The sequence below is a fragment of the Taeniopygia guttata genome, chromosome 8, assembly GCF_048771995.1.
Source record: "Taeniopygia guttata chromosome 8, bTaeGut7.mat, whole genome shotgun sequence".
Classification (NCBI taxonomy): Eukaryota; Metazoa; Chordata; class Aves; order Passeriformes; family Estrildidae; genus Taeniopygia; species Taeniopygia guttata.
In genome coordinates, this window is record NC_133033.1 from 1,848,893 (window position 1) to 1,872,528 (window position 23,636).

Consider the following 23,636-nt stretch of genomic DNA (forward strand, 5'->3'; position numbering starts at 1 on the left):
CTCCTCCCTCCCCTCTCCTTCCTCCTAACATTTAATTTGTCTTCTGTGCCTCAAATAGCTCTTTCTTCTGGTGACCTAATATTTTAACCTTAAGCATGATGAGAAACAGACTTCACAAGCCTGACACTTGAATTAAAAGTGAAACACATGCCTCAGCACAAGTTAATTAAAAATAATACCTATAATGTTAGCTTGTTTAAGCTATTAGTTGACCAGAAATTTGCACCCATCAATAAACGGAGTCCACAATTGCTGCAAAAATAATAGCAAGCTCTAATTTGCCAAAATTAGCTGGTTTAATTCTCTTTTTATTTCACAGATAAAAAGATCTCCCTGATAGGAGAGGGCAGCCAGAGGGGGTCAGGCTCTGCTCCCAGAGGGCAGGATGAGAGGAAACAGCCTCAAGTTGTGCCAGGAGAGGTTTAGGTTGGATATTTGGAGCATTTTTTCATGGAAAAGGTGATCAGGCATTAGGACTGGGGCTGGTGGAGTCCCCACCCCTGCAGGGATTGAAAACCCCCGTGGATGTGGGGCAGAGTTGGGGGTGGCTGCACTCCATCTCAGAGGGCTTTTCCATGGCTCTGTGGAATTCCAGAGTGCTTTAAGAGAATGGATTTTCCTCAAGAACCTTGCTGGGAGTTAGGCCTGGGTGGGAACACTGAGTTTTCCTCAGCAGTGTGGGATTGTTGGGTTTAGGAGCATCACAAACTTGAGCTGGGGCTAAATCCAAACCCTTTTTGAGCACTTGGTCCAACTGAATTATTTGGTCAAACCTCACAACTGTGAAAACATTGGAAGCTCACAAAAACTGCAGCTCCATCATAAATCTGCCCCACAAATCCAGCCCCTACCCCACAAATTCCTCATCTGGGAATCGCCAGAGTTTTAAAGGGATCCCAAACTGGGAATGGGCTGTGGAAAAGATCCTTTTGGAGATAAGAAATTCCTGCTTAAGACAACAAACACCAGGGGAAAATTGGCTCCAGTGGGAATGAAGAGCTGTCCCTCTGTGCCCTCATGGAAATGGGATAAAGCATGGAGAAAAAAACCTGTTTGTTTTCCTTAAAAACATCTTCCCTCCCTCTGGAGGCTGCTCAGACCCCAGTGAAGCAACCACACTCCAGGAACCACCCTGGGACCAAACCACTCACATTTCAGGAGGGAGGGCTGGAATATTAAGAATTTATGGCCCAATTATTCACATTTTGGATAGCCTTGAGAAGGATGCCCAGCCCTAAATTCTGAAATTCCTGCTTTGAGGAAAGAATTGTGAAAAAATGGCAGTTTTCTACTCCAAAATGGGACAAATCCCTCCCAAAATTTCAGTTTCTAGGAAAAAAACCCAGCCAGTCACTGCTTCTTCTTCATGTTAGCCCAAAAAAGTGAATATGTTCCAACACACCTTCCTGCCTGTTTTCTGGCAGCACCATTAAAAGAATTATTACATAAACTCTAAACTTTTTTTTTTTTTTGTTGGAAACATCTAATTTTTCAAGGCCAACCAGTTTGAAACTCTACAAATTTGAATTGTTTGTCTGAGTCTGTAGAAAACATCTAAAATGCTGTCCCTTCACAGACTTTTTACAACCAATAATTGGTATTCAAGGTGAAAAAAACCTTTTTCATCCCCCACAACAAGCACATTTTAAAATTCACATGGCTAAAAATGCACCCACTTTCCTGGACCTAACTTTTAGGATATGGAATTTATTGATATTTCTCAACACATAAAACTATCCCAATTGATTTATTTAGTTTTATTTTATTATTCCAGTGTGCCACTAATTGAGAATATGAATCCCCTGGAGGTTTGCATTAGAAGTAATTATGTTAATGTGCCACTGGGAATGGATCACAAATTTTTTAATGCATTTTACACATGATTATTGGGGTGTTTTGATGCAAATTAAAGCATGTCTGCCAAACTTCCTACCTGTGCCACCAACATTTCAGCTGCAAATCTGGAATTAATTGGTATTGATAAGTTCAAATGCATGATATGGCTGATATTAATGGTTTCTCCCTGTGGAAAAATATTATTTAAGATAACAGACTTGTTTCTAGAACCTTGTTTTAATAACATCTGTTCTTGCACACTCGAGCAGTTGCACTGGATCAATTAAAGCTGGGTTTTATCTCGGAGTGGGTGAAATTCTCAGATCAATACTCACTCTTATCGTGCTCTTGCAATATGAAACATGGATTTTGCAACTGCATAAAAACCTCGAGGATTAAGCCAAACATCATTTAAAAGGCAGGCACACCCCCATGCATGCAGCATTTAGAGGTGGAAATCAAAGGAAACCCTGATATTCCTACCCTGCTGCTCCTTTGATCCAGCCTAGGAGCTTTATTTTGGCAAGACCACAATTGCCTGTTTTGTCTGCAAAGCCAAGGATGGAGTAACAATCCATGTTATTCATGGAAAATACGGAGTTGAAGCCCAGAGTTCCTCAGGTTTATCCCCACAGAGCTGAGATCAGATCCCAAAACACTCCCCAGAGCCTTCCCTCATGTTTATCATTGCTGGAATAATATTTTCTCTCATTATCTCTTGCTCTTTCCCAGTCTCCAAAAGATGGGAGCACTCCTGGAAAGGCAAATCCTCATCTGATACTCCTGGGCTAATTGATACCTGTTGAGGAGGAAAAACTGACACCACTGAATTTTAAATAAATGCTGAAAAATTACCACGAGGAGCAAAAGACAGACAAGGAGGTTTCCAAAACTGTCAGAGCTGCCAACAGTGCAAAGGAGGCTTTTTGATGCTCTCAAGTCCAAGATGAAGAGTTTCTGCTGTAATTCATATTTGTTTCTCACAAGATGGAAATGGTGGAACTGTCACCAGAGTTAAAGGCATTAAAAGAGTTAAATTTATCATTTAAATGTAATAAAATAGTTTCTATTCCCAAAGCAGCTAAAGAAGACATTAGAGAGGAACTGCTAAAGGAATTTAAACACAGGGAGGGTGAGGCAATTTCCATCCCAGAGCTGTAGAAGAAACCTCTCCATGATCTCTGCAGGATATCGTGGGCTGTCCTTGCTCCCACCCATCCTGGGAAAACCCAAATCACTCCACATCTGCTGCCCTCACAGCACCCAAACCAAACCATGGAATGGCTGGAATGAACCCATAACAACCCAGGGCTGGAGGTGGTGACAGAGCTGGGGGCAATCCCAGGAGCTTGTGGAAAAGTGACCTCTCAGAGCCAAGAGCTGGGCTGTAAAGGGAGGAGTGGTCGCACATTTAGGATCCTAAAGGGGCATCTGACCCTGTGCACGAGTGTGTTCAGAAGTTAAGGACAGATCAAATCAACATGACCCCTTGTTTTCCCCAAAGATGTGCCCCAGTTCATTGAAAATCCCCAGAACGGAGCCATACCCAAAGAGAGAAGTTCTACAGCAGTGGGGATGGTCCTGATGCCTCAGGTTTTAACTTTTATATTTTCACATTCTGAGCTGCTTTAGTGTGTGGGTCTGGGCTTCACATCAGGGGATGCTGAGCTCTCTGCACAGAGCAGGGACACAAAACAATTCCTGCTCCAGCTGGGCACCAAGGACAAATGATCCAAATCTCAGCCCAGGAGCACAAACCCCGTGGGCTGGAGAGAGAAAAACAAGCAGGGTGGGACTGCCTGGGCTGAAGCTGGAATGGGACAATGAACTCCAAGGTGCCAATGGAGCAGAACTGATCCCAGGGAGAGCCCCCGGGAGCGCTCGTGCATTTTGGGGCCATTTTGGTTCATTTGGGTGCAGCCCTGGCTGGGCTCTGGTGCTGCCCAAGGTGGATCCATGGAGGAGATCCTTTAATAAATCCCGAATTTATTCTGTGACTCTGCCCAGCTCTGCTCTAGGGCAGCCCCCACAAGGCATCAGTCCCTTCTCACTTTAAGCTCCCCAAACCTCTAAACCAGCTGTGACCTTTGAGAGGAGACTTGCAAAGTGTCCTTGGTGCTAATTGCTGGGCAGAACTGTGGCAAAATAATGTGTCCATTCATCTGGAGCAAAATCAGAATGGAGAGAAAATTTTTTGTTTAAAGTAAATTCACCCACACAAGAAATTTGGCTGGGGAACCATGGCAGGGTAACATTTGTGATTCATTTTTGCTGAGCACTGATCTTGGCTGGCTCAGGCACCAACAACAGCATCCAAATACCAGCTCAGATAATAAGTGTTTTCCTTCCTCACCCAGGTAACCACACATGTTTTCCTGTTAACAAGATCAATAAACTTGACACACTCAGAAATGGATGATTAACTCCTTTTACAGTATTTGAGGTGGCCTGGGGTTATTGCTTTGAACAGCCAGAGCTGGAACGTCAGGAGTGGTTTTAATTATCAGGATAAATAATGTAACACCTTATAATCTTCTCCCTTGCACTGCAGGACTTTGTGATGGATCTGCAGAGACTGGGAGGGAGTAATAACTACACACAGGCTGAGCAGTGATGTTATCCTTGTAGGAAAACTCATTCCCAAAGTGCCCACGGAAAGGAAGGATTTCCATACAGAGAGGACTTTTCATGTGGCTGAAAGAACACCAAGGACAGGAAACAATTGTTGTTGTTGTTGTTGTTGTTGTTATTATTATTATTATTATTATTATTATTATTATTATTATTATTATTATCCCTACTTTTTGTTCTCGTGAATACTTCCTGCCACAAGCAGGAGCTTTCACTAGTGCACTGTTTGAATTTCAAACACTGAAATTCATCTTCATTCATTTTCCAGCCTCACTTCCAGCCTCACTTCCAGCAGACAAACCAAAATCCTGCTGGAAGCTGTGCCCAGAGCTGAGTTTTGGATCTGCTGAACCTCCAGCAGATCCCTCAGTGCTCCACTTTTCCCTGGTTCCCCATCATCACAAAAGCAAATGAGCAGGACAGGATTTGTTTAAGGAATATCAGCAACAGCACTGAAGAAAAAGCACAAAATGAGACAGAGATTGAGATTTGCCCACTGAGATTTTACTGCTGGCTTGTGTGAGAGGTTTTACTGTGACCACAGAAACATGATAGGCCTTTAAATAGGATTTCCCTCATAATTAAAGGCCTTGTGGCCCAGGGGAGCCTTGGAGATGCCCTCAGATATTGTAAGTGGGCTCTGAAATGTGTGAGAAGTTCTTTATTCCTCCCTTCCACCCAGCCACTCCCAGGAAAGTTCTAGAGCAGCATTTGGTCACCAGACACTGTGGAGTTTGAAGAAAAACAAGGACTTTGAAAGCCACTTGTTCCACCTGAGAAATTTTCCATTTTCTCTTCCAAAAAATCGTAATTAAGTCACAATTTCATCTGTCAGTTTTCTGACTCAATTACACTGAACTAATGACAGCCAGAGACCATTTTACACCATTTTACACCCAGGTTATAGAATTATTTCCCTTCTTCCCTCCTCCACCTGCAGCCCTTTCCACTCTTCCCCAGGAGTAAAACACTGGACAACAGAGGCAGTGGGGAGCAGAAAAACTCAAATTATCTGTTCTCCTGCAGCACTGAATCCTTGCAATGGCTCTGAACCCACCACAGCCTGGTGGGGAGGCAACTCAAGGACCTTGGTTTCAAATAATTCAACTTTTTGTTGCATTTTATTTTTTAACTGCATAAGGTAGACCAGCAAATGTCCAAAACAGAATAGAAAGCTCCCAAAGCCCTGGCCTGAGGTGTATTTTCCACTGTAAAATACAATCTTTGTCCCCAAAACAACACCTCCCACCTCTATTTTAGCAGCTCTGCAGTGACAGTCCACTGAAGAAGGAACTGGGTTGGATTTACAAATCAAACAGCAGATCAGTAATTTTCCTGTGTTGCCTCGAGCATAACAAAAATCAGGTTTAATCTCACGTGAATTAGAGACTGTCTAAAACATTGGGTTTTATTAGTCCTCTTTGAGCACACAACAGATATTCAAGCCAAGTCCTTGCAAAGCCAGGCTCTGCTGAGCCAGGACTGAAACCTGACCCAGGCCAGAAATCCATTGGCACTGGAATATTGGCACTGGAATATTGTCAGAATTTTCCTCACAGCCTTCAGCCTCAAAGAAATCCCTCTAAGCCACTTAAAAATGTCCCTCTGATTAGAGCTAAATGAGAATTTTTTGATTAAAACTGTCTTAAAGAGCAAACCTCCCCCTCCTGAGCACTGGAATGCTTCACAAAAACCCAAAACTTGGTTTGGCCCCAAGTGCTGCTGCAAGCTTTGAGCAGCTCCACGAGGGATTTTGGGGTTGGCTTCAAAAGAGCTCTTACCTGGAATGACCACATGAAATATGGGAAAAGCAGATTATACCTCTGCTCTGAAGCACTGCCAGCATCTCCCTCCTCTCTGCTGGGTGAGGGGCTGTGCAAGTTTTATTTGAATATAATAAAATAGATATTATTTACAATAAATAGGTATATTTTATAATATAGTTTATTATATAATAAACCCACAATTTGTTTTGTTAATAAATAATAAATATTTTATTATCTTAATATTAATTATAGATATATATTTATTTATTAATAAATAATAAAAGCAATGTTTATAAGCTCAGAATGCTTAATCAAACCAAATAATTTTGCTTCCAAGCAGGCTCAGCTGCAGCCTTAATGTGGAGTTTAGGAACACAGATCCCCTTTCCTGGGGATGAATTCCAACCCTGACACCCAGGAAAAAGGGTGACATTAAGGCATTAATGGGTGTTGGGTTTAAATTTTTTTGGTTATAGTTTAATGTGTGAGATGGTATTTTTTGTTTGGACTTGAAGTTTATTAGTTTTTATTTATATTACAGTTTTATAAACTGTGAGTTTTATAGTATTTTATGTTAATAAACTTAAAAATGGAGCTGTGTTTCTTTTATTATAAGGCTTTTAAAGGATAAAGTGTTTAATTAAGAAACTATACTTAAATTATTTTTATTTTTAACTTAATAACTAATTACTTGTGGTGTGTAATGTGGACTTTTAAATGAAATTATAATATTACTTAAACTTGTGAAGAAGAAGGATTAGCTTCTGCTCTAAAACTTTCATTATATATTTTATATATATTATTATATTTTAAAAATTTAAACTTTAGGTTTTCTACTATGTAATATTATACAGTTCTATTTAAACTACACACTTCTAATTTTAGTTTTATTATTTAATTCTGGAAGCTTTCTTTATGGTTTTAGGTTAAATGTAGTGTTAGTATTTGTCAGTACAGAAAGTCTAAAATTCTCAGTAACCAGGGTTCAAACAAATGGGAACAATATTTGGCAGGTTGGGCTGGTTGTTTTAATTCACAAGACTGGGTTTATTATCACTTTAACCCAGGCTGCCAACTGGGCTTAATTATATTTATTATTTTTTACAACAGTTGAAGAATATCTCCATGAACACGATGGTCTGGAGGAAATGATCAGCAGAAATAATGCAACTTTCCAGCCTTTCCTGATTTATTTTTTTGCCTTTCTCTTGTCAAAAACTTCCAAATGATCCCCACTTTTCTCCTTTTTAAATAAATCAGGAAAACATGCAGAGAGTCTGTAACTCAGGGTCAAATTATGTCATCACAGGATTTCTTTAGTGTTGTGGAAAGACTGATAACTGAGATATCCAATTAGAGAAAGGAAAGTTTATCCTATATCTGTACCTTACTTATCAGTCCCCTTGGAATCATAGATTTATAAAGGTTGGGAAAAAATCATTGAGTCCAATAAATAACCAGGACCCTGGGAGGGATTTGAGAATTTCCTGGATCCAGGGTTAAAAAAGGCAATAAGGTCTTAATATATATATATATATGAATAAAAATAAAGTGACTGATATATAAATAAAGGCAATAAATATAAAATAACAGCACAAATGCCTTTTTCAGTGTTATCCTCACTGTCAGCTCCCCCAGCCCCCAGGATCTGGCCACAAATCCCACATGCCAGGCCAGGGAATACTGCCTGTGGAATTCTGATGGAAATACAAACCCAAACCCCTCAAACCCTGCCTGGAGCGTTCCACAGGGGCCACCTCCACCCCAAATATTTATTCCCATCCTGAGTAGCTGTGGGTGACCCTGCAGGGAAGGAAAACCAAGCCAGCTTTCAATGGCACATTGTCTCCCCATGCCCAAGTTCTAATGCACTTCGCTCCCTGCTTAAAAAAATATTGACACCTCTGTAATTAATTTGTTTTCAGATAATGCAGCCCTGGCTCCTGGGCACGTGTGGGCAGGAGGGGTTTCTGTTTGCACTGCCCACAGATAAGGGAGCACTTCAGCTGGAAGCTGCAGAAACACTTATCAGACACCCTTCTAAAAGTCAAAAGCGCTTTCTAAGGTCAATCTTTCGCCCAACTCCAGGCCAATTTCTTTTCTGTAGGTTTGCCACAGCGTAACAAAATACACTTTAAGGCTTTTCAGGGCAAAGAACCTGGCTGTTTGCAGCACTGCTGACATGAAGATCAGTGGGTGATGCAGGGCCACAGCAGACAGGAGCAGTTGGATTTTGGGAAGGAATTCCTGGCTGGGATGGAATTCCCAGAGCAGCTGTGGCTGCCCCTGGATCCCTGGCAGTGCCAAGGCCAGGCTGGAGCAGCCTGGGACAGTGGGAGGTGTCCCTGCTATGGCAGGAGTGGCACTGGGTGGGATTTAAGGGATTTTCCTCTCCACCCCAGCCCACCCTGTGATTCCATTTATTTTCTGTCCCAGGCCACTCCTGCAATATTTTGGGCTGATCCCCCCAGACCAGTGCCCAGTGGTCCTCCAGCTGCACCAGCTCCAGTTCAGGCCCCCCTAACACACCTTAAATCTCACTTTGGCTCAGCTTCCCACATGTCTGGGAGATAAGGGGAGGTAGAGAGGCAAAGGAGCCTGGCATTCCCAGATAAGGTGTATATTTAGCTACCTAAGTACCCTTAGGTGATAAAACACCCTGGAATAGGATCTGGAGCCAATTCACTTCATACAAGACACGACTGTGGCTTCCCAAATTCTGTATTACATTTACCCAGAGGTTTTCAGTTCTTTTTGCTCACTCAGGAAAAACCAAGAGCACGACTCCCAAAAACCTGAGCACCCTCAGCAGCCACTCCACTGTCCCCAGTGCCAGAGCAGAAGAATCCAGGGGAAAGAAAGGTGAGACAGTGGTGATGCCTTGTGGGGGCTGCCCTAGAGCAGAACTGGGCAGAGTCACAGAATAAATTCGGGATTTATTAAAGGATCTCCTCCATGGATCCACCTTGGGCAGCACCAGAGCCCAGCCAGGGCTGCACCCAAATGAACCAAAATGGCCCCAAAATGCACGAGCGCTCCCGGGGGCTCTCCCTGGGATCAGTTCTGCTCCATTGGCACCTTGGAGTTCATTGTCCCATTCCAGCTTCAGCCCAGGCAGTCCCACCCTGCTTGTTTTTCTCTCTCCAGCCCACGGTGTTTGTGCTCCTGGGCTGAGATTTGGATCATTTGTCCTTGGTGCCCAGCTGGAGCAGGAATTGTTTTGTGTCCCTGCTCTGTGCAGAGAGCTCAGCATCCCCTGATGTGAAGCCCAGACCCACACACTAAAGCAGCTCAGAATGTGAAAATATAAAAGGCAAAACCTGAGGCATCAGTGGCACGAGAGATAAGTGTGCAGCAGATCAAAGAGCCCGTGGAGAGGACAAGGCCAGCTCTCCCCAGGAACATTCCCACTGCAGATAACCTGCCTGAGCCCCTGGCACACTGAGGGAGGATTCTTTTCCCTGGGATGAAGTCATGCAGCAGGATGAACATGGTTTGTGTCAGCATCAGCCTCTCAGGCTCCAGCCTCGCACCAAGTGGGGCTTCTTTTCCCCCAAAATATATTTATATTGGCCTCTGCATGGAATATCCCACTTCAGATCCCACAGGGTTGGAACGAGCTGCTGCACCAGCACACAGTGGGACTGTAAAAGATCCCTCAGCAAAACACCTGGGACTTGTGTCCAGTCCTCATTCAGAATTTCCATCACTGAACAGCAGGAGGGAGTTTCTGTGCCAGCCACAAAATGTGGGACAGGCTGGAAGTCCAGGATTCCAGGAGAGAAACCTGGCAGCCAGAGCACAGGGACATCACTCCCAGGATGCTGCTGGAGCAGTGAATCTGTTCTGGCCTCTTGATTGGCATTTTTTCTTTCTAAATTTTACCTTCTGTGGCCAAAAGAGGAAAGTCTTTGTGTTCCTCTTTGAAATCCACAATAACACACACAGTTGGCCAAGCCTCACCTGGATGCTGGCCAGTGCTTACACATTTTCTTGTTGCTGGCACACAGAGCCACCGTACAAAAGATCTGTTTTACTAAAAAACCCAGATGTGTTTAGCTGAAAGTAAAAAAAAAAGAAAAATTTAAGAAAAAAAAAATCTCAATCACTGAAAAGGATGGGGAAATCCAGGGGGGTTTGTGGTTTCTCAAGCCTTGTGAGCAATTTATTTCTGGGAATCACAAACCCCATTTCATTTTATGAATCAGATGCTCCTTAAAATGACAGCCCTCTTGTCTCCTCTTTTCCCCTCTCCTCGTTCCCAGTGGTTAAATAAAGAACAAAACAATGCCATATTTAGGATATTTATATATAGAAGAGGCTCCATGAAGAACAAAGGGACTGTTCCAGAGGAATATTGGCACCAGCATGTACACATTCCATTTGGGAATACATCCCTGCCATGCACATCCAGGTTGAACCTCTTCAGAACATGCTCACAACACAATAAATAATAAATACTGAGCTTTTTCCTGCACTCTTCCCCCTGGATTCCACTCCAGCAGGGTTTTTCCAGCTCATTTTTACACCAGCCCATGTAAACTGGCATTTTTCTTTTCTTTCTCACTGCATCTCTTGTGGAAGTTCTTGCTCCACCACCTCTAATTTCAGTGATTTGTGTCCAGGATTTCTCCTGCAGTGGGTAAAGTCTGGGATAAACACAAAGCCAAGGCTCAGGGTAAGGGGAACAACGGAGAATGAGACAAAAAGAAGAGAAAGATTGGGCACAGAACCATTTCCCAGGCCAAAGGATCTCTGTTTTTACATTAAATCCTCTCATCTCAGGGCTCTGCTGTGCTCTGACCTCGTTCTGTTCTGGTTCTGATCTCTGCAGCCACCCCTGAGGAGAAGACACATTTCTGTGTCCTTAAGGGACTATGCAGGATGGATAAAAAGTGACTTTCAAAGGGATGTGGAGCACAGGAACTTCAAAAATAATGGGGGAAATTTTGAGAAGCAATGGCTACAGTGCAAATTCCTGGTTTAGAGGAAGGTGTCCACAGCAGGGGGTTGGAATTAGGGGATCTCTGAGGTCCCTTCCAACCCAAACCCTCCTGGGATTCTGTGATAAATTTGTGTGTGCAGTACACAGCCACAGAACATTGCACAAATACCCCAGTGACTGACAAAAACACTGCTTTTGATCTCCCCAAAATTATCCAGCCAACCCAATTTGTGTTTGAAATCAGAATTCATGGCTAAAAGAAGCTCACATCCCCTGAGCTGCCTGGAGCTGGCCCTGCATCCACAGCACCCAAAGATATAATAATATAATATTATATAGATAATTATTCTATTGTATTTTTATATATTATTTTAAATTTTATGTTAAAAATTATATGCATTTTTCTATTATATTTTATATTATATTATGTATTTATATACGATTTAAAGATTTTTTCTATTATTTAAAATTATTTTTCTATTTTGTAGTATATTTAATTCTAAATATTTTATGTCGCATTTTATATTATTTTAATAATTTTTATATTATATTTATTCTAAATATTTTCTATAATATTACCTATTATATTCTTTTTCTATTATATTTTATATTATTTTTCTATTATATTTTATATTATTTTTCTATTATATTTTATATTATTATATAAAATCAATAATGATGTCTTTCTAAAGCACAAATAGGGCTTGTGGGGTTTTTTTGGGGTTTTTTTTTGTTTTGTTCTTTTTTGGGGTTTTTTTGGGTTTTTTTTTTTTTTTGTGGGTTTTTTTTTTGTTTGTTTTGTTTTGTTTTGGTTGGTTGGTTGGTTGGGTTTTTTGGTTTTTGGTTTTGTTTTTTTTCTTTTTTTTTTTTTTAACAAAAGAAGCTTCTCCCAGCTAAGTCAGAGCAGCAGAGCAGGATCATGGAATGTGATCCCAAGGGTTTTACAGCTTGTCCAGCAGGGCTGAGTTAAAGGAAGGACGTTCAGGGCAGGCAGTGCTGCCCACCCTGCACCTATAAATTACGGAGGGAAAAAGGCTGAGTGTGTGGATATTTTTAAAAACAGGATCCTCAAATGAAATCTGTGAATGAACAATAAATATCACCATGGCTGACTGATAAGGACATGGGAACAGCAGGCCCAGGAACTTGCCATCAGGTTTTTTCCTGAATTTTCTGAACCAGCTTCCAGACTATTCCCAAGCAAAGTGTTTCCCCAGAGGGAGGATGATGAGGGAGGACAGCCAGATACTTCATCTCTCACCCTGCAGCTTGAAAACTGCCAGAGATGGGATTGGTTTGCACAGAAAAAAACCCAGAAAATTAATTTAATGGCTAAAAATTCATTTTTCAACTTGTACAGGGAGAAGGCTACATGAGAGTCACACAATCCAGTCCCCAGGATATTCTTTGCATGGAAGGAGCAGCAAACACAAAGAACCAGAATTCCAGGCAATTTCCCTCCTGCATTTCACAACATGCAACTGAAATGTGATTAAATTCCCTTTTAGTTACAAAATCATAACTATTGCAACTACAAAATCAACTATTAAAGACAACATCTTCCTTTCTTTTCACCTTTTCACATCCTTTGTGTGTATTTTAGCTGCTTAAGTTGTGGGGTTTTTTTTGGAAGGGGAGCAAAAAAAACACCAAGCCCCTTGCCAGAAAGACAAAATGGGAAAAAAGATTCCCAAATGTATTTTGTTTTAAAAAGTGAGGCAATCCTGAGTGGCCCAGACAGTGAAATTCCAGCCCAGCTCTCTGTGATCACACTGCTCCCACATGGGTTCTGACCACCAAGGATGTGTTGTTTAACCCCACAAATTTCAGAACCCCCAAACTAGGTGGGAACAGCACAAAATCCCCATTTTCTCACCTCATTCATTAAGTCTCCAAACTGCTGGAGAGCCCAATAGCCCCCAAATCCCACAGCAGCAGGAAACTTCCCTGCCCAGAACCCCACAGAATCACCAAAGGGAGCTGAAATCCCAGCAAAGGGCTCCCCTTCCAAAACAAACTCCAGGATTCCACAGCAGGCACCTTCACAAGGGCAGATAAAACCACATTTTAGGCTGGTCCATTAGAGGGCATCCTACAACATCCTTTTGTGCTCAGATGCTTCTCCTCATTTATATCCTCTGCAATAATTCATGGAAGATTTTCCATAAGGAGCCAGAAACTTTCACCTCCCCAGGTTTTTGTAATTGCATTCATTGCATTAATTGATGAATTTTCTGGTTTAGCTGGTTCTGTGTTTCCTTCCCCTCATCAGGAGAGGTGGATTTTCAATATTTTTCTGCAATGTGAGATGTGAATAAGCTGGACACAGCACCACAAAACTGATTCCCAACCTCAGTCAGGACAGCCAGAGATCACACTTGAGAACAAGAAGGCACTGAAAAGGTGAGCAGGTTTGAGCAGGTATTTTGAAATCAGAGATAGAAGTGAATATTCTCAAAAACTGCCCAAGACAGAAGTTTCAACTCCAAAATAAAACGTGGGGAGTTCTCAGAGCCTGCAGCAGGAGCCAAACCTGAGCTCCAGGACACAGGGAGCTGTGCTACAAACAGCCCCTGCTCCCACCCACCTACTCCATCTTTAAAAAAATCTTTAAAAAATCTTTTCAGACAGTTTATTCATACAGGTACAGAGAGACAGACACAGTTTATGACCCTTAAAATCAGCAAGAAGCCCCTGGGTAGTAAAATCTGCTTGTAGTGATAAATATTTTCCAAACTGGGCTGTGACATGGATGAAGTACCTGTAGGTGCACTCAAATCACTTCACAGACTGAAGGCACCAGAGGATCTAAAGGTAATAATATTGGAAATTAAGAAGTCTGGGGTAAGAAATAGGAGTTGACACGACAACATGAAAATATCACTGCGAGACAGATAACTCAGTTACAATAAATTACCATCCTATCTGACTTAAAAAGCAGAATGGAAAAGTGCTCCTGTCACACCAAATGACAAATGAACTTCTGACTGCTGAAATGCAAGATTAATGAAGGCACAGAAGAGACATGAAAGGACTTACGAGGATCCTGGGCTTGCTGTTGGCGGGGGACCTGGAAAAGTGACAGAAGAAAAACAGCAGGATGAGTTACAGCGAGGTAGCAAGCAGGAAGCTTTTGAAAACCTTTTAAAAGATAAAAGCAGCAGTCTGTGGTGTTGGCTGTGGTTTATGGAGTTGAACAGGGGAGTGGCAGTCCCTCAGCACCAAAGACAAGCCTGTATTGGCTGCAGAACATGACACGAGGACAATAAACAGGTGAGAACTCACCCTCCTCTTGAAACTGCCTTAGGAGAGCACCTAATGATTAATTTCTTATCAGAAATCAGAAAACATGGGAGATTTATGAAAAAAAACAATGAAACTCATCACATCCATCATTCCTTGCATGTTATTTGTCCAGTTCCAAAGAGGATTAACCAGGACTGTGTGCAAATATCTTCATCTCGGTGAATTATTTCCCCCTGTCCGTGGAGGAGGAGGGGGAGAAGACACACAAAACCTGTTTCTTGTTTGGAATCTTCTGAGTGGTAAGATCACCTTTGAAGGCAGTTATCTCAATATAAACTTGGGAGAATGAGTGCTTATTTTCCCTGACAGATATATATGTGTCTCATCCCAGCCCCTCAGCCTGCAGTGCCAGCTGAAGTTTCTCACTCACCAGACACCGAGGTCGCTCAGAATAAAGGAGTTTTTCTCCTCTGGTCTGAATCTACCCAGGTACCCCATTAATGGGGGCTCAGCCTGGAGAAAAGGAGGCTCAGGGGGCCCTTCTGGCTCTGCACAGCTCCTGCCAGGAGGGGACAGCCAGGGGGTCAGGCTCTGCTCCCAAGGAAGAGGGACAGGACAAGAGGAAACAGCTCCAAGCTGTTCCAGGGGAGGTTTAGATTGGATATTGGGAAAATTTCTCCTCCAAAAGTGTTGGAACAGTCACAGTCAAGGCAGATCCCTACAACTGTTCAAAAAACATGGATGTGGCACCTTGGACATGGTTTAATGGTGAACATAGTGGTGGTGCTGGGTGCTGGTTGGACTTGATGATATTGGAGGTCTTTTCCAACTTGAATATTCCATGATTCTATGAAAATACAGCTGTTCCTACATTCCCACAGAATTAACTATTTAGGAAACCTGTGGATGGGGTTGAAAGGGCAGAGATCCCAGCCCTGTAGGACAGACAGCAGGGTCCAAAGTCTCTCAGGGGTGTCCGATGGCTCCTCAGCTCCCCTGGACCATTTCTCCAAGCTCCATCCCAAGGCAGGTTTCTGCCCTGCCATCCCAACACCCTCCCTGGGAAGCCCATTTTGAATCATCTCATGGATTTCTGTTCTCTCTGCATAACCTGAATTTAATAAGTTTAACAAACTTGGCTTTTCCCACCTCAACAATCCCACTAATCCACCACTCCAGCGCACCGCTCTCCCCTGGGTAAACACCTTCTCCTAAAAGCAAGAGCTGGAAGAGTTGAAGAGGGGAAAACTCACCAAACTTCACAAAGAGCACGCCAGTGGTGGAGACAGTCCTCCTGCCGTTGGTGGCCACGCACTGGAAGTAGCCGGTGTCGGTGGTGTCCAGGTTGCGGATGCGCAGGCGGGAGCCGTAGGGGGTGGCTCGGAAGGAGATCCTGCGGGGCTCCTGCACCACGGGAGCGTCGTTCTTCAGCCACCTGACCGTGGGAGGGGGGTTCCCTGACACTTTGCAGTGCAGCTCTGCAGTCTGGCCCAGGGTGGTGGTGATGTTGTTCATGGGTTCGTCCAGCGTCAGGAAATAATCTGGGGTTGGAGAGAAAAGAAGGGGAATGAAGGACTCCAGAGCAGGGAATGTCATTGTGGAGAAAGCTCCTGCTTGTCTTTGGATGAGACACAAAGGAGATGGATAGCAGGGTTCCCTCTGCTGATTCAACAGCTCCTCTTTGGCTTCATTTAGCACAGTAAAAAAAAAAACACTGCTGCTCTTTTTTCTTTTCTTTTTCCTAACAGAAACACAGGAAAATCGTCTCAGCACTCCAGTTGTTCATTTTTGATGCTGACCTGCCTGTGGCTTATGCCAGAATCCACCAAATGTAGGAACATATGAAAGGAATAATTCAGAAGTGCAAATCCTGTTACCCAGAGAAGCTGTGGCTGCCCCTGGATCCCTGGAAGTGTCCATGGCCAGGCTGGACAGGGTTTGGAGCAGCCTGGGACAGTGGAAGGTGCTCCTACCCATGGCAGGGTGGCACTGGGTGGAATTTAAGGTCTCTTCCAACCAAAACCATTCCAGGATTCTGTGATCCTGTCTCCATGCCATTTTGAGTGACTCAGGCTGAGCAGATAGTGCTTTGTCCATGATTTTGTAAGCATCAGCTGCAGAGATGAGGAATAAGGATCATATCTGGGAAAGGAGACTTTATTCTCACTCAGTATTTCCATGGCTAAAAGTACTGAGGATTACCTCCAATCTGAAATAGGGCTGAAAAATCAAATGAAATGAAAATTATGAAGATGAATCTCTCCTAACCCACTCCTGAGCACTGCTTTCTGTCAAGGGCTATTTCACTGGCCATCCCTCAGGAAGAGGCCCATTCCTCATTCACTGTATTCACCTCTTCATTAAATCCTCTAAAGGCAGGGAGGGAGATGGGCTGGGGATGGGGAATGGGATCCTCAGGCTCTCACCTCCGTGTCAGAGGTTCCAACCTAACAGTGGCTGTTTGTGCCCAGAGCCACCATCAGCTGTCCCAGCAGGGTGGCCAAGGAATGAGAAATCCCCACTGCATCTGGCTCCTGAACTCTCAGAGCCAAACAGGAGGTCAAGAGAAGCCAGAATCAGTCAGTGACCTTGGAATCACAGAATTATTTGGGTTGGAAGGGACCTTGGAGTTCATCCAGTTCCACCCCCTGCCACGGGCAGGGACACCTTCCACTATCCCAGGTTGCTCCAAGTCCTGTCCAACCTGGCCTTGGACACTTCCATCCCCAAATTGCTGCTGTGCTGCTTGTGCTCCACCACTCTCAAGTCCATCTGCAGTTCACTCCAGCAAGAAACCTTCCTAAAAGTGTGAAAAAACCCTCCAGCATGTTCCAAACCAGCTCAGCCACCCAACCTGCCTAAGTAAGCCACTTCCCTAATTATTCCTGTAATCTTGGCTTGCCCAGCTCCTCCCTTCATTATGGTTTGTGGAGAGCAGTATCTCTTGCCTTTGTTTTTAATCTGTTTAGCACACAACTTACCCTGTGTTTGCACAGCACTTTGAACAAAGCGTCCCTGTCCTCACCTGGTCCCAGGAGCCATTTGGGACAAACATTTGGCACCGAGGCCCTACCCACAGATTTTTTTCTTTTCCACCTGTATTTTTTCAAGGAAGTTCTGATGTGCAGGTGTGAAACTGTGCTCCTCTCAGGGAGCAGGGACAGGATGAGAGGGAACAGCCTCAAGTTGCACCAGGGGAGGTTTAGATTGGGTACCAGGGGGAAAAATCAGGGGAAGAGCTGTAAAGCATGTTAACAGGCTGCCCAGGGCAGTGGTGGAGTCACCATGCCTGGAAATGTTCAAAATACACATGGAAGTGGTACTTGGGGACGTGGTTTAGTGGTGAACATGATGCTAGTTGGACTTGGTGATCTTAAAGTCCTTTTCCAACCTGAATATTCCATGATTCTATGAAAATACAGCTGTTCTGATACTCCCGTGGATCCAACTATTTAGGAAACCTGTGGATGGGGTTAAAAGGGCAGAGACCCCAGCCCTGTAGGACAGACAGCAGGGTCCAAAGTCTCTCAGGGGTGTCTGAGGGCTCCTCAGCTCCCCAGGACCATTTCTCCAAGCTCCATCCCAAGGCAGGTTTCTGCCCTGCCATCCCAACACCCTCCCTGGGAAGCAGAGCTCCAGCCAGCTCTTGGATTGCTGGGCTCTCTGCACAATCTGGGTTTAATAAAGCCCCACTAATAGCCTGGGACCGGAGAGCCGCAGTTAATTACCCAAGGTAACGTTTCTGAACCGCAGCCATTTGTGTAATTCCTGATAATGCTCCCTCAGCCATCTCCAGCTAACCCTGGGATGGGCTGGCTGACAAACAGCACGGTGAACAGCAGGTTTTAAAGGTCCTGAGGAATACAGGAGAGGCAAATCAAAGAGTGAGGATGTAGGGCAGGTTTCCAAAGGCTGGAGAAGGATTTTGAAGTATCAATAGAAATTGTTAAGTCAGTGAAAAAGTGTGGCTGCAACTTCTCTGTAAGTACCAACACAAGTGGCCTCAGGAGCTGCTGACTCCTCTTGTTGTTCTCCACCTTCCTCCAGGAGCTACTGCAGAAACACTAAAACAAATTCATCTCCTAAATTCACCCTAGATTAGTCCTCAAATCCGTACATTTAGTATCAGAATGATACGCCAGATCAAGCAGCTCACCTGAGATGGGATTTAAACAGGGCAGGTTTGAAGGCATTGGGAGCTCTGGAGGATGTTTCTCACAGATAAAGCAGATTTGGAATTGAAAATAAACTCCCCAAAAACCTTGTATTGCTGCTGAGGCACACAAAATGATGAGCATCCCTCCTCTGACATGCACCAAACTCCTCCATTGCTGCCCTTGCCTGGTGTGGAGGGGCTGCAGAGAAGCCCAGTTGTGTTTTTATTGTGTCTCTCACCTTCCAAAGCCCATCAAAGGAGAAATTCTTCCCTGTGAGGGGGGTGAGGACCTGGCATGGTTTTCCAAAAGAAGCTGTGGATGCTCCTGATCCCTGGAAATGTCCACGGCCAGGTTGGAGCACCCTGGGTTAGTGGAAAGTGTCCCCTGGCAGGGGTGGAATGGGATAAACTTTAAGGTCCTTTCCAATCCAAACCATTTCACCATAATTCATCTGACCCTCTCCTGCCATCCGGGAGCCCTTCAGATGGAGCTGACTCCCTCTGACCTAAAGAACAATTTCTTAGGAAAAAGGATGGGTTTTGTGTACTGGGAATGATCCAGTCTGGTGGCACTGGCCTTTGGAAAGTCTGAGTTTAATCCTGGCTCGGAGCAGCCTTGGGTGAATCAGCTCAGCTGTGATTTTTAGAAGAGCCAAAGGGAAGTAGACACCCAAAGCCAATCAAAGCTCACATGGGATTTGTGCAACTAAGGCCTTTTAAAAACAGCCTTAAACCTTTTGGCTCGATGTCTCCAGCCATAAAGTGAGGATAATAATGAGGATAATAATCCCCCTTACATCATGGGGAGGCTGCTATGTACATTAATGAGATAATGCTCATAAAGCACTTTGAAGGTGAAAAGTGCTATGCTGGGATAAGCACTGTTATTATATTTTAAGTTAAATCTCAGGGTTTCAAGCACAGAACAAAAGCCTGTCCATATTTTAGAGTAGCTCTCTATAAAAACATTTGGGAAATGTTTTAATTTACAGAAGTACAGGAGAATAGCCTGAAAGAGTTCTAAATAAAATTTAGCCCACCTATAATTTAATAATAGTCAAACTGATTTTTTTTTAATTTGTAAAAACAATTTACTGCTGGGCCTAGACCCTGAATGCCAAGTTTCAGCCCACAGAGAGTTTTTTTTTTTAATGGCTGAGTTATAAACCCTTGAAAAATGCTGACAGCCCCTTTACTAGAGCAGCACTAGCGGGTGCCCTATAATGAACTTATAAATGACTTGAGATAATATCTGGAAAGCCAAGCCTGAAATATATTTCTGGGTTTGAGCCATTGCCAAGGCAAACACAACACATCATAAGTCATCCTCATGATTCTGAGCGCATAAATTGGAGACACTGCATATAAAACCCAAATATTAGGTATCCTTCATGGCCAAACTTTGTGCTGGTTTGATGTTACAGAACGGCAACAGCTGTGCAAGGACGAAATGTAGAGCGTTGTGTGTCTCCAAAGAAGAAAAGTGTCTGTATTTCCACAGCTCTGCCCTGACATTGTTAAATAGGAGCCTGCCCAGTCCTAATAAATCCTCCACTATTCTACTACTTTTAAGTGGGACCCAGGTGGCTTTCAAAATAAAAGCTCGTCCTGGCCAGCCAAAGAATGTTAATCTGCTCTGTGACCACATGGTTACTCTATCTTAAATTACCAAAGGCACAGTTTAGAGCAGTAACACCCTCTTGGCTTGCAGGAGGATTTTGCTGGCCACAGCGAGACCTTTCCCCCCCAGCACCGTGTGTGCTGCATGTTTCTGATTTCACAAGGTGTTTAAAGCACGATGGGGATGCAGGATTAGACCCTGGAAGGGTCATTTTATGAGAAGATTTGTTGTTTCATTTATCCTTCTATTTCTGCCCTTCTGATCATTCGGAATATTCAAAGAAAAGCTAAAATTAAAGTCTCTGCTCAAGCCTAAACCAGCTTTAATCCAGGTGCACAAGAAAGGCTGGTGAGCCAAGTTCCTTCCATTACAGATGGGGAACAACACAGTTCTCTGCAAACATCTCCAGACCTTTCCTCAAGCAGCTGTGGAGACACCTTTTCCAGCTGCTGGCCTGGAGAAGTTGTTTAATTCTGGACTTGAAGATTCAAACCTGCCCTGGCTGGAGTAAGGGACACCAACCTTCCAGTGCTTATTGCATTTATGGAATGCTGGAATGGTTTGGGCTGGGAGGGACCTCAACCCTCAGCTCATTCCAAACTCTGCCATGGGCACTAGACCAGGCTGATCAAGCCCCATCCAACCTGGGTGTGTTTAAAAAGCCTGGATGTGGCACTGGGTGCCAGGGTTTAGCTGAGGTGTTGGGGCTGGGCTGGACTCGTTGGTCTTTAAGGTCTCTTCCAACCTGGTGATTCTGTGAATTCTGTAAACCTGGCCTTGAATTATGTTTGTGAACTGAAAGGTTTGGCAGCTCCCTGGTTCTTTGTCACTGCACACGTTGGAAAAACGCCCAGAAGTGTCTCAGGGAAAGCTGCATTTTCATTCATTCAGAGCCTTGGATCGTCCACGAGTCCAGTGTGCTCTTGGATGTGCTCCATACCCACCGATCTCAGCACTGCCACCAAACCCACACCACTGGGAATCTTCCCTATGGAATAACTGTCTCTGGAGAAGGTCAGCCACACAGAGTCCGCCCAGACTGAAGATGCTGGAGGGGCTTGCTGGCTGCTCCATGAAAAGGAAGGAAGCAGCAGGATTTCTGATGGAAGCGTGGCCACACACATCCCTTGGAAAAAGGATTCACCATGGATTGCTGGATCTGCCCATAACTCACAGAGAGAGACAATTCCCTGTGGGTCTGATCACCAGACCTTGTTATTAAAAGGGGTAAAAGGAAAACTCCCACTTGGGATTTCACTATTTTAAATGAATAAACAAGAGGAATGACAGTGGGAGGGAAGAGATGCTGTACTCAAGTCATGATCTGGCAACTCTTGAAAAGTATCAGGAAATATCCAATGTCTGCAATCCTGGGACAAAGGAAACCTGCTGCCTCAGCTTGCCCAGCTTTATTTCCAGTGGGTTTCCTCAGAGATGTGCAGGAGTCAGTTTGGGATGCACATGGAAGTTCTGTCCTGGACTTTCCCTTCCCAGACTCCATCCAGAGGGTTCAGTGCCACCCAGGATAACCCCCTGACCTCAACCAGGCAGGGCACAGCTCCAGGCCTGATGGCTTTGCAGATCTCCACCTGGGACTGTCATTGGGATTCTCAGAATTAATTTTGACATTCTGATAATTGGCAGCTTGGAGATGCCGCTGGGCTTGTGGAGGGAAACCAGACTTCCAAAAAATTATCTGGAACCTGAATCCCACTGCTTTTGGGTGGGAACTGGGCAACTCCCTGCCCTGCATGAACTCTTGGATGCTTTTGAGAGTTGCTTCTGCCCCTCCTTTCATCAGACAGCTCTGAGGTTTAAGGACAGATGTCTCAGAGGTCACTTTGAGGGGAAATGAAGCTTTTCTTTACTCAGGAACCAGTTTTATAGCCCAAGTAGGAAACTTCTAAACTTTATCACCAAAAAAAAAAAGTGATTTGGAATAGGTAAACAAATGTCCACATCCAGCTATAAAGCCAACTACTGAAAACCATCAAGGGATTTTGTTGTCACTTTAGAAGCTGCTCTGCAGTAAAGAGCCACAAAGAAAAACTCCAGCATTAAAGGGAGGGTGTATGGAAAGGTATGTGCCTCAAGATTAATGCTGTGGAGTCAAAGAAAAGCTGTTATTTCTGACATTCTGACATAGCATCACTTTAGGATCTGGTTCTTATTAGCCCTTTCTGTGCCTTTTAAAGGTCTATTTTTTTTTTCAACCAAAAATGTCAGGAAATTTGGAACAGAAACGTACAATAAAACACGTCCCTTGACCCTCTGATCTATCAATCTTTCAAATAAACAAAGATAGCTGGATGAGCCAGGAAAAGGTTATTATATATAGTTACCTTATGTATAATGATCAATATTCACCGCACACACTCAGATTATATAAAAAATCTGATGTAAGTGAAGCTTTTTGTGGAAGATTTTGCCGTGAAAGCCCAAAGTTACTCAGGGTGGTTTCATTTTCAGGCTGTGTTCTGTGACCTTCGAATTTCACACCCTGTATTATTTATAAATGAGACATTCAAGAAACACAAATTCTCAAATAAAAACGTGCACTCCGTCAGTGGAAAAGCAAACAAAAGGAGCTAATGTACTGTGGCTAAAAAAATTTTCAAACAAAGTAGCAGTAATTTACTGCCCTGCTACTAACGGGACCCCACAAATCGAATCAGAACACTGAGCCCCATCAGGGGAGCTTGATTTACCCCATATCCCCCAGATAATAAAGGAAAATAGAAAGGTAAATTGTGCATGAATGTGAAGGCTGTAATTCTTCCCCTTTCAGCACACGGATCAAATTCGCATCCAGTGATTTCAAAGGAGAATCTGGAATCTCTAAAGGACTGGGGCCAAAGGCAGGAGGCCTCGACCCACCTGGTTTTCCCCACGTTTGGTTGTGTTTATGTTTGGGTTGTAGTTTGCCTAAGAGTCAAATCCTCCCTGGGACATCACCGAGATCTTCTCTTGAAGATCTCCCAGCCAGGTCCTTTCCCTGCCTGCAAGGGCGTGCCAAGGTGGCAGCTTCAGCCTGGATTTGTCAGTGAGGGAGAGCCAAAGGCTGCCTGAGCTGGCTGCACCCCATGTCCTGCAGACCTTCCTGTCTGCATTTCCCTCCTGCTGTTGTCCAGCCCTTCCAGGGAATGTTCTGCCCACACCAGGATCTCCAGGAAGTTCAGGACACGCAGTCCCAAATGCTGAACCTCTCACACCCCTTCTTCGGACCCTCCACACTCATTTTGGGCTGTGCATCCCCAGATCACTGATATCAAATGATCCTTGATATGCCTTTGAATGTTAAGGATAAATCCCAGCTGGATCTTCCACTGTCAAATCCTGACTCCTGCTGCCGAGCTCTCCAGGGAATGTTTGTTCCAGGCACTGGGAAATGCTGTGCCCCACAGAGGCTGTGGGGAGCTCAAAGCCTGGGCTTGG

The 23,636-nt window shown here is 44.0% G+C and overlaps 1 protein-coding gene across 1 annotated transcript in view; it reads right to left on the reverse strand.

Moving 5' to 3' along the window:
• The window catches only part of ROR1 (receptor tyrosine kinase like orphan receptor 1), a 147,253-nt gene that overhangs the window by 20,941 nt on the left and 102,676 nt on the right, over positions 1-23,636 (reverse strand). The window contains exons 3-4 of the mRNA XM_030279729.4: positions 15,678-15,965; positions 14,218-14,248 (exon numbers count right to left, since the gene is read on the reverse strand). Of these exons, the coding sequence (XP_030135589.4) occupies positions 14,218-14,248; positions 15,678-15,965 (319 nt within the window). The remainder of the gene's footprint in view (positions 1-14,217; positions 14,249-15,677; positions 15,966-23,636) is intronic.